Genomic DNA, 15,833 nt, shown 5'->3' on the forward strand with positions numbered 1-15,833 from the left:
ATGTGGTCTGAAAAGAGCTCGGTAAGAGCGCTTCTTTAGCGCTGGTGGCGTAGTTATTTACATAATCGTTTTCCTGTGTGTAATAGAACTACGAGAGGAGGAACACATAGGGGTTAACCAGGTTAGCAGTTTGGCTGGCTACGCTGCACCAAGGTGTCCGGTTATTTTCCAATGAGGAAGTAGTATACTTGCGTGATAGACAACGCTAACCAGTGAAGTTTCGTCACAGCGGGAGAGGTGCGATGGAAATCACACCCTTCATCGACGAAACTAGTTTACGGGGACGAGAGCTCGAGACACTTGGTTTGCTTCACGAAACAGATACCAATACACTGCAAAACAAACCTTGTATGGCTCGTGGGAAGTCTGTGTCTGCATATATATATACAGGGTGGCCCAAATATCACGCAGCACGATTAAAGGGACACTAAAGAGAAACAATGAATTGGTTTAGATTGATAAAGTGTGGTCGGAGAACTCTTGTGTAGTTTATTTCACCACCATAGGTTTATTATTAGAGGAGAAAACAAAGGTCGGAGTTTCTTATTTAAATTTCGCGCCGAACTTTGTAATTCGTGACGTAAAAGACTTCAAAGAGCATTTAACGTATTTTGGCGCCACTGGCTCGACGAAATTTCCACAAACTCGTTATGCCAAGTCTTTGGCCCCCTCAGAAGACAATGTACTTCGATTTAACCGATTAGGAACTACGTAGGCCCAAGCAGGCGCCGTCAAAAATATGTGACGTCACGGCAAATGGTGCGGGAATTCCAAGGTGGCGTCGCCACCTGTATTTTCTTTTTGCGCGTTTTCTCGCTTATTAAGCGTCCTCGCGCAGAAAGCGTGGTCTTTTTGGTATCGTGGAAGACTACTTTACCAATGCGAGAAAAATCGTTTTGCTCTTTAGTGTCCCTTAAAAAAAAAAAAAGAACGTCGTTACGCGCAGCAGACCTAGTGCATATTGTTCCCAGTTTACTGTAGTAGACACTACTAAATTTTTTTCATTAATAAGGTTTAGTTAATTAATCTGAAGTATGTTTCTAACTCGATAAATACTCACCTAATCTTTAAAATGTCAATGAGGCATATGTAGGCATGTTCAAATGACATCTAACTGCGCTATTTTAGCAACGTACTAATTGCGTGCTCGCTTTTTTTTTTTGGCTAATAAAGGAATCCTGTGAAATCTGAAAAAATTGCGGTGTGTCGTCTCCCCTTCTGTCCTCGCCCAAGTAGTTGGCTGGAACCCCTCGCTCTGAAAAATGACACGTGACTAGACTGCAGCGCGCATCAGGAAGCAGCACCCTCAAACAGGATCACTGTAAGGTAGCAAGTCAAGACTACGCTGCCACCTTTTGCGGGTGGGAATAGTCACGTGTTATTTTTCATATTTCGCGTGCATTAATTATCAGCCGGTATCAGTCGTAACCAGTAGAGGGGGGGGGCTGTACCCCCCCCCCCCCTCCGCTGTCTACGCCAATTAGTAGCAGAGGGCACTTTGCGAAACAACAAATGCTGGATTTGATTTTTTTTTTATTTGATACAAGTACAACAACGTAATCTGAACGTGCTGCCCAACTACGTAACATATACTTCGTTGTGCGCGAATGGTAACAGCATTTGAGTGAACAACAAAAAAAGAGAACGTGTCAAACAAAAAATTGGTATCCAACAAATAGTATAGATGCAAGCGAAACAGCGACACATAACACTGAGGGGAAATAAATTCATCGGCTACGACAGCAACACGAAGAATGACTTGGCAAATATATGACAAATCCGTTCAACTCATGCATCACTTATAAAAACGAAACTGTGTAAGAAAGTTCGCACGCTCTTCGCGACTCTTAGCGACTTTGGCTTGGCGCTGGCCGAGAAAGTCTACCAAGAGCTCGCAAGCGCTTCGCTAAAAGCGAGATTTCGCCATACCTAGCACCCCGCCAAATGGGACCGCCACTGCGCCAAATCCGTTGTCGAACTCTCTTAAACAGCTTAGCTGTATGGTTACGACCAACGACTCTGCTGTCTCTATAGGGAGGATGATCGAGAAGGCAAAAAACAAAAACAAAACAAAAAAGAACTCACGGAGACAATGCCCTGTTGTTTCGCGCCATTCCGTATTGATGCGAGAGCCACGCTACACGTAGGAGTTCGCGAGCAACTTCTCGCAAACACGCTTCTATCAGCATAAATCAACTGAGTCCTCTCCCAAGGCCCGTACAGGACATTCCACTTCAATACTTAGCACCTAAAGAAAAGGCATATTCGAGTTAAGCTGGCAACTAAGCTTTAGCACCAAACCAAGATTGACGCATCTGAGGGATCGGGCTGTGTTTCGTGCATACTTTGATGGCTACGACTTTACCGCTGAGATCGCGCAACGGGGGATTCACTTCAAAGATTACGTGTGCGCAGTTGCGTCAGAATATATCGAAGTGCAAACACTGATGAGTGCACTGCGCGGTACGATGCTTCATTAGTACCGCTACCAAGGACGAGCAAGGTCTTGCGAAAGGGTTATTAATTTTATTTCACGTTGTTACCCCTGACATTCGCTCCACATTGACAGGCGCGTTTGCCATCTTTTTTCAGCTGACAGGGAACTGGCATTTGTATCGACTGGAGCGCGGTGCGTTCTCAAGCAGTATAGAAGATCGATCACAAACACTAAATCATACATTCCGACAGAGCAAAAAAAAAAAAAAAAGCCAAGAAAGAGGAACACATGAAGACATCGCAGCACAATCCAATCTTGACATTGAGGCATATAGAAAACTTTCACTCATCGATTTAGATTATACATAATCGAGAATCAGGGTATAGAGGAATCTATCGTAATATGGGTTAACAATGCACCTCGAAAAAGTAACAACAAGAAAACAAGACCACAGCGCTCAATGAAGCGCCGCTTTCGCTAGCCCTTTGTATTGCTATTTTCTATGTCTATTACCCGCCCCCTTTCGCATACGCAACGAGCTTTGTATGAAATGAATATGATATGTAGGCGGTTTGTCTGACTATGGCCACGGTAACGTGTTGTAGTGAGTTGGCAACCTGAATGCACCAGTTATTTGAACACGCTGAGCCACGTTGAACAGGTTTGTTTCGGCCGCCAACATTGACGGCACCAGCGCTTCGTTTTTGGTCCTTCAATAACAGAGTCACTGGATTAACATGCGAACAATGTGTTTTAAGATATACGGGTGAAGTTGCTATCTCAGTTAATAGGTGTAGTCCATACTTGATAGTTCAGACGCTGACATCTATAGCGAGTATTCTGCGATGGTGCATCTTAATTGTTAGGAGAGTTAGATGTGCACAGCATAGTGATTAATTGACTTTATTTCTACTCCGCAACGGCCACTTCTGGCCAAAGGACGCCAGGACGTCAAACCACATTAGAGCTTTACAACAGCATATTAAAAAGAAAGAAACGTACAAAGAAATCTACGGCAACAGTGTGCTGTAATTCTATAATCCAGTAGGGACCCCGTCAAAGATGTTTGACTTGTTTGACTTGTCACTGCTTCGGCAACATTCAGTTTCAGCGGACCTTATCGCGAGATCACTCGTAGATGTGATTGATATCTCTATAAGTTGTTTGAAACAGTTTACTCTTGGTACGACAATCAGACAGATAAAAAAAAAGACAACCTTGCTCTCTCCAATTACCTAAAGAACAAAAACAAGTGATACGGTTGACCATGACGAGGCTTCAAAAACTCATGTCGGTATACGTGTTAGTCACAGGACCTGCACGCATAAAGTGCAGAGAAGTGATCTTAACACCGAAACGTCAGTAAGGAGCACACAGGTCTATAATAACTTCCGTCAAGGAATTCCCGTTGTACACTTTGCACTGTAACGCAGGCGCCTGTCTTCTTGCACGAAATGCTGCGATTTCTATCACCATTGACCCTATGACTTCGTCCTATAGCTGCAACGTTTGTGCAAAAATGCGTATGTAGGTTAAATTGATTTGGAATCTTCATATAGCATACGGGCAAGAAAGATGTTAAAAGTGACCTATAAATCCCATAAACGTACTTTTGTTTGGCTTTATCGCCTAGGGAGAAACTGGCTCATTCCCACGAGAGGTATTGGTCACACTGTCGATTATAAAGGAAAATGCCATGCAACTTTAAAAAGAAAGAGAAGGACCAAATGCGATGTAAATAAAAAGTGAAAGAGGTAAAAGAATTTCCATTTTCTTTTACTGTAAACATCCACATTGCCAAGTGCCGGGAAAAAAAATTCCCAAAGCAACCATTGGTGGAATACCGCTAACTATGTGCTTAACACTTATCTGCCAGCGTTCATTAAATTATATTCCCATTATTGTATTTATATTTTTGTGCCTACTTGGTTGTTTACCGCATCCCGTTAACGAGGCTTTGCTTCGCGGCTGGACGAACGCTTTCGCCTGGTTATTATCAGAAATAATTAACGCCCGTTTTCGTAACTAGAGGACAATGAAGGAAGAAGAGGAACGCTTTTCGAAAGCGGTTGCGTTCACCGGCGTCGTCTTATCACTATAAAATACGATTCACAATACTATTTACCCCGTATGCTTTGTATTTTCTTTGCATTCACACAACTACGCCTACGTAACGATGCCACCGCCCTATACGCCACCGTAATCCGGTACTAGACGCTATTAGAGATTATATTTTTAATTTTATATGCTTAGATGGTGAAAAAAAAAGCGTGGGGAAGGTAGACTGCGGTAGACTGGGAGGTAAAGCGCATGACAACCTGAAGGTAGACTTTGAACAACTTGCAGAAAACCGTTAACAAGAGCAGGAGAATCAACATTCTGCCTCGCAACTCGCCCCCCCCCCCCCTTCCCCGTCTTTCTATCCCGACATATAGCTATTGGAAATCGCTACATGGCAGATGATGACGATGCTAACCATGACGCACTTAAGGGATAGCAAAGCGATGAGGTATACAGCGATACGGGCGTAGTTTATCGGTCGCTTTGGCTTAGGAATACTAGACGATGAAAGCTATTATTTCGTTCATAAGCAATATGTGCAAAACTAAGTCGACAACAACGAAAATTCTCGAAAGCTCTAGCAAGTTTTTACTCTACAGGCCTAAAGTGCGGCAAGCTCGTTAACTTTATACAGCGAAACGATCCGGCACGTTTTCGTCCACCTCGAATACGGTTTCGGCCAGCTACTTACCCTGTTACACGAGCTATAAACGAAAGCCGCGGCTCGTAACCTACATGCAAGAAATCTCAGCACTACTTCGCCCACATTGTTGCCTTATACATCATATAGATGAATTACAGTGTTTCATTATTACTGTGCATTGCATCATAGTTCTCCAAAACACGACGAGTATACACTCAGACACCTTTCCTTCAACGCAATAATTTCTTTCAGCCATTCACCAGCACGCAACAAGTACAAACACATTCTCACGTACTGTAGTTCAATTTACACGCAGCGCGCGGCGGAAAAAGAGATTTCGTTCTCACCAGGCGTGGCCAGGCCACAGTCACACACACACACATTGAGAAACTGTCGAACAGTACTTCTTCCATCGGCGTATGACGCGATAGAGAAAAACAAGAACTATAGTACCGCGCGAGTACTTTTTTCCAAGTCTTTTTAGTTTAGCACACGTGTTTTGTCGACGTTCTTTGCCGAGGCTTTCTTTTCTTTGCCAGTTCGACAACGCGTCGCTGCAGTCGTCGGGTTTGGTTTCATCTGCAGCGTGGAAGGTACCGCCGTAGACGAGCGAGTGGATAGATGTGCGTGTCTCAAGATGCCGGCTGTGCCAAGTGGAAAGCATAGATGGCGCCGTCATCACGCGCTCGGCTTCTGGATGGAACAGGCTAGGAATCGCTGGATCATCTTCTGGGCGTCCTCCGGCAGTGGCCTGCGCAAAACAGCGTAGAGACAAAAGCATTCATCAGACAGATGTTAACGCCTCCGAAACTGTAGCAGGACTGCATGTCACGCTAAATGGCCGTTAGCAAAAAGAAAAGAAAAAAAAGACTTGTGTAGCGATTGGTGTAGTTCTAAATCCTGCGCTAAATGCAGCTCCACTATACTGTGAAACACGAGGATGTGCCGTAGCATGGGCACCCAGCGATTCCCGTTCGTAGAGCTCCCACTGCTCCGTTTACCAAACCGTCGATGACGTCAATGTTTGAGGTAAGCGTGTAGGTTTTTCCCGTCACGAGTAGAATCTCGTTTCGGAGAATCGCAAACTCGGTGTGCGACATGCGAGCTACATTTTGCTGTGCTTTATCGACGTCCTGCTTGTTACGGCAGTTGAGATTCGTGTCGTCTGCACCGGGTTCCGTCAGGTTGTTTTCCCCTTCACATGTAGCGACGAATGCGCCATAGATACCCGGAGAAGCGCCGGTGGGAGGATCAATCGCGCTCTTGGCAAGGTGGTGGCGCCCTCTCTTGCGCGGCGCGGATGTCAGCCGCATGTTTACGAAGCGCTTTTAGCGATTTTCAGTTAATTATTGCCATAACTTCTTGCTTATTTCTATTAACTGTGTTATTTTAGACCTTGTTCGTTTATTTGAAACCCGGTTTTGAGCATCGCTACCACTGCTTTAGGCCTGTACTGACCACTTGATTTTGAGCGTGATCACGACACATGAGATCTACGGATGGACGACAAGCCGGGCCCCTAAAGTGCTACGCACTTAGAACAAGAATTCGGCAGCATGTTACACTCTTTGTAACACTTTAAGGCAAAAGCCAGTTGCACAGCCAGTAATGCATTAATTCATACAATCGGGGACCAGACCTCCTGCAAGACACAACGAACCGCAGTGTGAGAGACATGCGTTAAATCACCTCGACGTTCACAGTCGACTGCATCGTTCTTCCCTTCCCCCAATTCTTTCTTAAACCTCCTTGCCTCCCCTAAAGCTTTCTGCACCTCACGCGACATTCCACTACCACCGGGATCGGCCCAGTTTTGGCCAGTTGACGATGTCATATGCGACGACGTTACAAATTCCGGTGATCTGTTACGTCATTACGTCACGTGATGATGTCACAACAAGCCGTTCCTTCTCCACACGCCGCTCGGTGAAGGTCACGTGGGTTTTCGTACTAATTTTTGTACGTGTTTCGTGCAAGGTCCCCGTCCAACGAGACACATTAAGGCTTTGCCCTCAAGAAGCAGTCCCGTTTATGTGGTCCTAGGTGGTTCTTTTTCTCCGTGGTCTGACTTGTACGTCTTACAACTTGGCGTTATACATTGGCCAAGTGCCAGTGAGACTATACAAGGGTTGCTATGGGAACAAAGCAAGAGAGAGAGAGAGAGAGAGAGGAAGTGATGCTGCTTACTTGAGACACTTGTACATGACCTCGACTATACGGGGCACCACGATTAGGGACTCGTCGCGCTGGATGGCATCCACCACCCGGTAGGCAACGTCTCTCGTGTCCATGATGGGTGTCAGCAGCGGGAACCTACGAGCAGGACGACGGGTCAGAATAGAGGCACATGCTGTCCGCTTGTCAAACAGATGGACAAATACACGCCACACCGTGTCGCTAAACTCGCGTAGCAAGCAGACAGAAAGACACAAACAGTGCCCGCCAAAATAGAAAAAAAAAAAAAAAACGTATCATGCGCGTAAATGTAGCGCTTCATCGTTAGAGGGAGTACGTATTCTCTTCCCTAATTCTCTGATCTGGAATGTCTGGTCAAATGAAGTCCACTTTTGCGACAGTTGACTGTTCTCTATGGAGTATATTGCGGATCGCTTTCGGTGCCGCCATGTTGGGCTGTTAGCTTGCTACGGTGGATGTAGCACCGTTCACCGGTGCTACGTTAATGAGACGTTAGTGTACACGTTAATGTGGACGTGTACATATTAAAACGGTTGGGTTGCTGCATTCGACGTTTCCTGACATTATCAATTCACTTCGCGGTATACACAAATACGAAAACATTCGTTGAACAGCCCAAGGTGGTGGCGCCCATATGTCTTACGTAATATCGTCCATACATACTACCAATATTCATTCAAAGTTGATCACGCGGCGAACTTAGACGAGGGTCTATTGATGCTGTTGCAGGTTCGCCCGAGTCCGTAAAAAGTACCTGATATAATATTCCTAAACGTTCGTTACCGAATATTACACGCTTAGGGACCGTCTAAGGAGTGACCACACGACGCGATTTGAGGCGTGCACTTTCGCTTAGCAGTTCCATCATCATTTTGTTTTTATCGCACGCGTTTCTATTTCATGCCGATTGTACCTTGGCAGACTTTAAGCGCGCAAACACCGTGTACGTAGCCTACCTGAGCTGTACAAACACCATAACGCACGAATGAATGCAGACTGACTAAATTGCTCCTTCCACAACCTGCCGTGGAAGCTCAGCGGCTAAGGTGCTAAGCTTGAGGACGTGGGTTCGATTCCCGACCACGGCATACACACCTCAATGGATGCGAAATGCAAAAAGACATCCGTGCACTTAGATTTATGCGCGTGTTTAAGAACGCTCGTGGTTGAAATTAATCCGCAGTCTCGACTAAGGCGTTCCACATAATCATATCGTGATTCAGGCACTGTGAAACCGCACATTTAAGTTTTTATTCTTTAAGTGCAATCTCCTCTGTATTCTCGTATTTCGTGCTACATTTGACGATAACTAAAGGTGACAGATGCGTAGCCAGAAATGTTTTTCGGGGGGGGGGGGGGGGGTTCAACCATCCTTTTTTTATGTTCGTGCGTGCATTTGCATGTGTGCGTGTACTTGCAAAGTCGAAAAATTTCGGGGGAGAGGGTTTTCAACCCCCCACCCCCCTTGGCTACGCCCCTGACAGGCGAGTACTATACGTTTAGTCGCGTGCGCTATTTCGGAAGCTTAACAGCCCAACGCGAATGCTGTGCGTCATATTACACGTACCTGGCACCGACGTTGGGGAACAGGCCGGTGTTGATGAACACGGGACACACGGTGGTGAGCTTGATGAACTCGAAGCCCGTGTGGAAGAGCTCCTCCTCCAGAGCGTACATGAAGCCCAGGGCCGCGAATTTGGAAGCACTGTGCAAAAGTAGTATAATGACAGTCAAGAAAAGATTCGTAGCGCCTGATAGGCAAATAGCGGAAGCCACCACTGCAGCGTCGAGGAAATGCCGTTCAAAAGTGCGAGTGCGCGAAACCACGCACAAAAAAAAAAACTAGGCAGAACACAAGAGGAGTATACTGAAGACGTCTACAAACGAGAACCTTTCAAAACACAGTGCATCGCAACCGCAACCCCATGCTGGCTGTAGCCTATGTAAACACGAATGCGCAAACATAGGACACATAAAATGCACACACACTACAAAGCTTTTATTATAAAAAAATCCGGACCTTCTTGAGGAGCGTTGGCGCGACGTTCTGGCTAGCTCAGATTTACGAGACCGAGTTTGGGCCATCCATCAGGCCCGGGAAACAGTGGAAAGGCTAAACCTCACCGCGACAAGCACCCGAGTGGCCTAGGCCAGGCCACCAAGCTGTAGGTTCTCAATAAAGTTTTGTCCGGTCCAGCCCAGTAAAACAACGTGCATCTTTAGCGTAACGTGGTCGAAAGTAGAGGAATAAGCGATATCAGAACGGTTCAGCCAAGTAGATTCGCCACCAATGACCTTTTTTCTTATTAACGCTATCAGGAACGGGTACAGCAGAATCATCACAGCGCTAGAACATTCGTACTTTGTACGCTCGTCACCGCAAACACTCCCTCTCCTTCCTCATTTTCACTCTTAAAAAAAAAAAAATGACAGCAACGCAGAGGAGCGAACCAAGTCCCAGCATGCAGCGGCCTTTCGAAAGGCCATAGGAATTGGGAAAGAAAAACCTGGCCTAACACGCCGAAAACCCGAGAAACGAGGGTAACAAATCACGACCGCAGGTGGAACCGCATTCGTGATCCCGTAAAAACCACCAAGCGACGCGATTCCGACTCCACGGAAGAGTGATAGTTTTTACCGCCAGCCCCGCGGCTTTGTGCGGTTCGCGATCCGCCGGACACTGCGGCGGCCAAGAACTTTTTCGCGCATTCTTCACGAGAAAGAAATACTGGCGACGTAATAAGCTCGCGAAACCGCGCGAGGAAAAAAAAAACGAAGAAAAGAACGGGGCGTCCGTTCTTTGGGATTCCGACAGAGCAGCGGACGATATTTCACACCGTTGTTTTCTTGTTTTTTTTTTTTCCCCAAAGAGGAGCATAGATCACTTCGTTTGGCTATTCCGTTTCGAGTTTCCTCGCTGCTTATTTGGAGGATCTATTCCTCTATTCCAACGTCTAAGGGTCCTTCAGGCTCGATCTAGAGTCCGTCGTAAACTGCGGTTTCGAATGCCCCGAAGGATATTAAAGCTAGAAACAGCAACAAACAAAACAAAAAAAGGAACGCACAATCTTTGCGGTGCGCATCTACAACTTTTTTTTTTTTTCACTACAAGTAAGGAGATACTGGGAGAGGTTGGCGCTTCTCCTTAAGTCTTCCGCAATACAGGAAAGACTAGAGAAAGATGATGGCTCGATTCACAAAAGAAGAGAGTCTATACGAGGTTGCATATCACAGCCATAGGTCGGAAATAATGTGGAACCCACTCAGGCTCACTAAGGAAATATGTTTTTCGCTTAGGACTCACTCGGACTCAGACTCACCAAAATATTCTTTAACGCGGTCTCACTAGGGCTCTTACTCACGAACGTTTTCCTCAATCGGACTCACTCATGCTCAGACTTGCCAAAGTACAACTCAGCCGGACTCGCTCAGTTTCAGCCAAATATAGCTCAGCCCGACTTCGGACACAGACTCGGGGCTCGATCTGAGTCTGAGCGAGTCGACTCATGAGTGAGTTTGCCGGACCTATGGTCGCAGCACAGAAACGTTAAAGACCAAAATGAAGTTATAGGATAGGAAGTCTACATCGAATATTAGCTAAATTTTGCAGAAACAGCCGCTGTACGAAAGCTTTTCTATTTTTTTTATTATTTTGCTTTTTGGGTTTGCGGCACTTAACAGACTAAAAGAAAGCTGGCTGAGGATTCACTGTATACCACTTGGCCAAGTTGGCGCGACATTGTGGGAGCTTAACGGGGATAATACAGGACGCGCAGTTACATCACGTGTTAAGGTGTTTAATAGACAGCACTCAACGACAATGAGTAATGGCGACAGTCACGGCAAGGCACGAACTCCCTGCGCGAGCGGCGTTCTTTTACAAGCAACCAAAGAGGACGACCCACTAGAAGGCACTGGAGAGGGTAACCCATTACCATGTCCCAAGGCTTCTCTACACACGCATTAACTTCAAAGCTACCTGTACATTTTGAATCAGTACAACCGAAGGAGCTCTGGTACATTAGCATTGAACCCGCCTTTGTATTTCGGCTGTTTAACTGTTTGATGCGATGCTATATCGTCGGCCTCAAAAGGAAACGAAAAGAAAGATGAAAACTCACGGAGTCCCTTATTTTACTTATTGGTGACATAATGCACACGCTTAGGCTCCAGCAGGTCGGCAGTTTCAATTGATAGAGTCCGAGTCTGAGTCCGAGTCTGAGTCTGAGTCCAAGTCTGAGTCCTAGATGCACCTGAGAAGACTCGAAAGCGAAAGCCATTCACGTGCGGCTATTTTACCGGGCACTTTCCTAATTGCTATTCCTACTTCTATTTCTGCGTAGTCATTCTCTGTTCGCAATTTATTAATTACTCTAAATTACTTTCAATTCACTTCTTGTTACTTTTATATATACCCGCCCCGGCGGTCTGTTGGTTATGGTGCATGACGGCTGACCCGAAGGTCGCCGGACCGAATGCCGGTCGCTGCGGCCTCATTTCGATGGGTGCGAATGCGAGAGACCCGTGATATGGGCGTACGTCAAAGCACCCCAGGTGGTCGAAAACTTCCGGAGCCCTCCACTATACGACGTCTCTCGTAATCATATCTTGGCTTTAGGTCGTAAAACCACATCAATTATTATTATTATTACTTTCAGACACCTTCAGTTCACTTCTAATTTGCCGGGCTCGTTTTCGGTCTAACTGTGGACAACAATACGCGGCAGAGATAAGTAAAAAAAAAAAAGCGCGCCCGAAATTAGGTCTCGGAAGTCATGACCGGAATGACGCAAGTGCGCAGTCAGCTATAACTGATATCTGCAGTGACGTTAGCTCTTACGAAACGTCAGATACTGACCGTTACGCAAGAGGGCTCCGCATTCTTCCTGTGAGAGGTAAGCGGCATTAGGTTTCTGTATTTAGGTCGAGCTAGCACTGCCAACTACCTCCTCGACAACCTCGAAGTAGCCAAACCCGCAATGACAAGACACGTACAGTATAGGCTTGCGAATTGCGAAGTCAATTAGCGCGAGTATATATATATATATATATATATATATATATATATATATATATATATATATATATATATATATATATATATATATATATGTATATATATATATATATATATATATATATATATATATATAGAATTAATAAGGGAACATCTCGAGCTGCTTGTTCTTTTGTTAGACACAACCAAACCACTGAAACCAACAGGCACTTGAGCCAGTGAACGCATGTCGGACATTATTTATTGTTTTGAATTGTAGTGTAGTAATTTCGGCCTAATTTAAATGAACAAAAAAGGACGAAAAAGCGCCCTTTCCGTTCGTGGAATCCGAACCCAGAACCTAATTCGAAGGTTGTGGGTTCGGATCCCACAAACAGAAAGGGTGCTTTATCGTCCACTTTAATTCACTTCAATTAGGTCGTAATCATTACGCTACAGTTAAAAACAACGAATAATGTCCCCCAAGCTATCATTGGCTTAACTGTCGCTTGGTTTCATCGGTTATATATATATATATATATATATATATATATATATATATATATATATATATATATATATATATATATATATATATATATATATATATATATATATAGCGGGAGCGCGCACCCAGATCCGTGTACATACTGTCCTATCAAAACAAGTGAGCCAGTTTTGACAAGAGACAGCACCCGCAGGGAGCGCAGCGCTCGCTAGTCGCTGACGGCAATGAGCAAGCTACCGTGAATAAAAGCGCGCCCGAAGAAAGAACGGTGAATTGGGTTTTACGTCGAACGTCGCGTGTTTGGTGAACGAAAGTTCGAAAGCAGACTCAACGCCGGCTGATTGATTTGATTTCGTCACGGAGCGCTTTTCAAACATGCGCTGCAAGCTATCCGCGGACACAGTATAAACCCCGAGTTTGTCAGCGCAGGGCTTCTAACTTTACCGATCGCGGAGCAAGCTTTAGTTTTGCGGCCGGCTGATTTAATTATACGCTTGAGCAACGCAGTTCTCTTACAGCGTGCGCTGATTTTCACGTGGCGTGCAGCCCTGGCTTGGCGGGAGCAAGTAAATCAGCTCGCTTTGAAGTGGCTGTTTTCTATTGTGTTAAGTTCAATTATGCGCAGCTTGGAGTTATAAATAAGCGATGGTATTCCCTGTCGACATGCTCAATTAGTACTAATTAGCTTTCTAAGCTCAAAAAATATATGCAGACTAGTCGGAGGTGTCACCACAGCGCTGATCTTAGCAGCACAATTTCAGGTATTCTCAAGAGAAATAAACGCGCGATATCGGAATTACCTTAAGCAAAATTACGCCGATAAAACACGAAATATAGACGCCGGAAACGAAATTACGGGTATCACCACACTTACGCGGCTGTAAGTCCACTCGAATGTAGGTCGACCCCCGAATAGCACGGCAAAAACAAAAATAAAGAACGCGTGAGTGCACTTCATAACGGACATTTATTTACGCAGTTGCTGGACTGACTACAGGTTGACTGACTCCATAATTGGGGCCAGCGCCCGTCGTATCACGCACTTCTCGGTCCTGTCCTAGTAAAAAGTAGCACTGCAATATTTCAAATACGGATGCAGCACCAATTATCCCCGCAACGTAGTTTTGCAAAAAACACAAATTCTGGTGTGCAAAGGTGGCTTCACGTCAGTGCTTCAGAGCTATGCAGAAAAGCTAGCTTCAAAGCATCCATTGCACGGGTATCATTTATAGAAAAATTTTCGCGAATCGTTGGTGAGAGTGCGCGTTGTACGCAAGAAATTACAGTATATGTTACGGGTAAAGCCGGAACGCAAATGTTATGTCGTAATTATGCCACAGCGTCCCTGATTTCTCACTTGTTCCACCGTAACTGGCGGTAGTTAGTTTCTGTTACTACTTTAAGTCGACCGCCAACTTCGGATTTCAAATTTTCATAAAATGGGTCGACCTATAATCGTGTAAATACGGTACTTAGCCCAAATCCGTCAGTACCGCATACAGTGTCACGCCTATGCAGACGCACCAGTAGTCAGTCATGAAGGGCGATCCCAGGAGGCCAGCCACGGATGCGATGCACACAATGTGGCCGCTTCCTCTGTCCTTCATGGATGGCAGAAAGTACTTGACCATCTGTAGGAGAGAAAATGCAAGAAAGCCATGTAGACTGCAGATGTGTTAACAAGAGTAGATCGGCTGCAGTTAGTTTAACATAAATATTTCACAAAGCCTCCAAAAAGAGTGTTCTTTTGCATTCGTTTTGTAACGCTGGCACAACGCGTTCATTGATTGATTGATTGATTGAATAACTTTACTGAAAACAGTCCTGAAGCTCGGTTTTTTAGGCCAAGGCGGGCCGCGTCCACGTCGGCACCACCAGTCCAAGTTCATATGTTTCAGGTATATTAACATACCGGAAGCGTGGGTTTAGACTAGTGGGTAAGACACTCGGCTTCGGAGTGCTGGGTCCTAAGTTCGAAACCCAGCACAGCTAGAGCGATTTGTTTTGCTTTATGAATTTATTTATTAATAGCGACTCGTGTTACGTGACAGAGGGCCGGACGGACACACAACACATGTTTTCTCACTGAGTCGACGTACCAATGCTTACGCATTTAATAAATGCCAATGTGCAGTCTCAAACGGAGCAGGCGTTCGAGGGACAAGGCAAAGCAAGCGCCGTTTCAAAAATCAGTCTGTGATTATTGCCGAGTATCGACTGACCCGGATTCATACACTTCTGAATGAATGAATGAATGAATGAATGAATGAATGAATGAATGAATAGATAGATAGATAGATAGATAGATAGATAGATAGATAGATAGATAGATAGATAGATAGATAGATAGATAGATAGATAGATAGATAGATAGATAGATAGATAGATAGATAGATAGATAGATAGATAGATAGATAGATAGATAGATAGATAGATAGATAGATAGATAGATAGATAGATAGATAGATAGATAGATAGATAGATAGATAGATAGATGAACATCTCACCCAGAACTGCGAGAGCGTGTTGACGTCGAACGTCCTGCGGATGTCGCTGTGCTTGAGCGTGAGCAGGCCCTTGCACATGGCGATGCCGGCGTTATTGACGAGCACGTCGACGGGCCCGACAGTCTTGAGGATCTGCTCGCCCACGGCCTCCACCTGCTGCTCAGAGGTGACGTCACACTGGAAGGCGTGCGCCTCGCAGCCGAGCTGCCGGAGCTCCTCGCACACCGCGTCGTTGTTCTCCTGCGAGAGTGTTGAGAGGTGCGTCAGGAATTTGTCTGTTTGTTCTGGAGGAAAACAGAACCGAGAATCGGAAATGATTGTTTTGTCGTCGTTAATAGCGTTTTAGTGGTACTAGCTACGAGTGACACTTATTTTTCTCTTCCAAGCACTTCCGGTCGAGCCCTTACTTCCGGTTTTCCGAATATTCAGAAAAAGTTCTGGTCCAGGCTACGAGTTATATCGGATAGATATGACATCGGAGCATA

The 15,833-nt window shown here is 45.3% G+C and overlaps 1 protein-coding gene across 1 annotated transcript in view; it reads right to left on the minus strand.

Annotated features, from left to right (window-relative positions):
* Positions 1-5,737: 5,737 nt before the first annotated feature.
* The window catches only part of LOC119396552 (17-beta-hydroxysteroid dehydrogenase 13), a 104,937-nt gene continuing 94,841 nt past the window's right edge, over positions 5,738-15,833 (minus strand). The window contains exons 2-6 of the mRNA XM_037663810.2: positions 15,349-15,588; positions 14,366-14,472; positions 8,905-9,042; positions 7,329-7,454; positions 5,738-5,892 (exon numbers count right to left, since the gene is read on the minus strand). Coding sequence (XP_037519738.1) covers positions 5,820-5,892; positions 7,329-7,454; positions 8,905-9,042; positions 14,366-14,472; positions 15,349-15,588 — 684 coding nt within the window. The 3' untranslated portion in view covers positions 5,738-5,819. The remainder of the gene's footprint in view (positions 5,893-7,328; positions 7,455-8,904; positions 9,043-14,365; positions 14,473-15,348; positions 15,589-15,833) is intronic.

Source organism: Rhipicephalus sanguineus, chromosome 6 (assembly GCF_013339695.2).
Source record: "Rhipicephalus sanguineus isolate Rsan-2018 chromosome 6, BIME_Rsan_1.4, whole genome shotgun sequence".
NCBI lineage: Eukaryota > Metazoa > Arthropoda > Arachnida > Ixodida > Ixodidae > Rhipicephalus > Rhipicephalus sanguineus.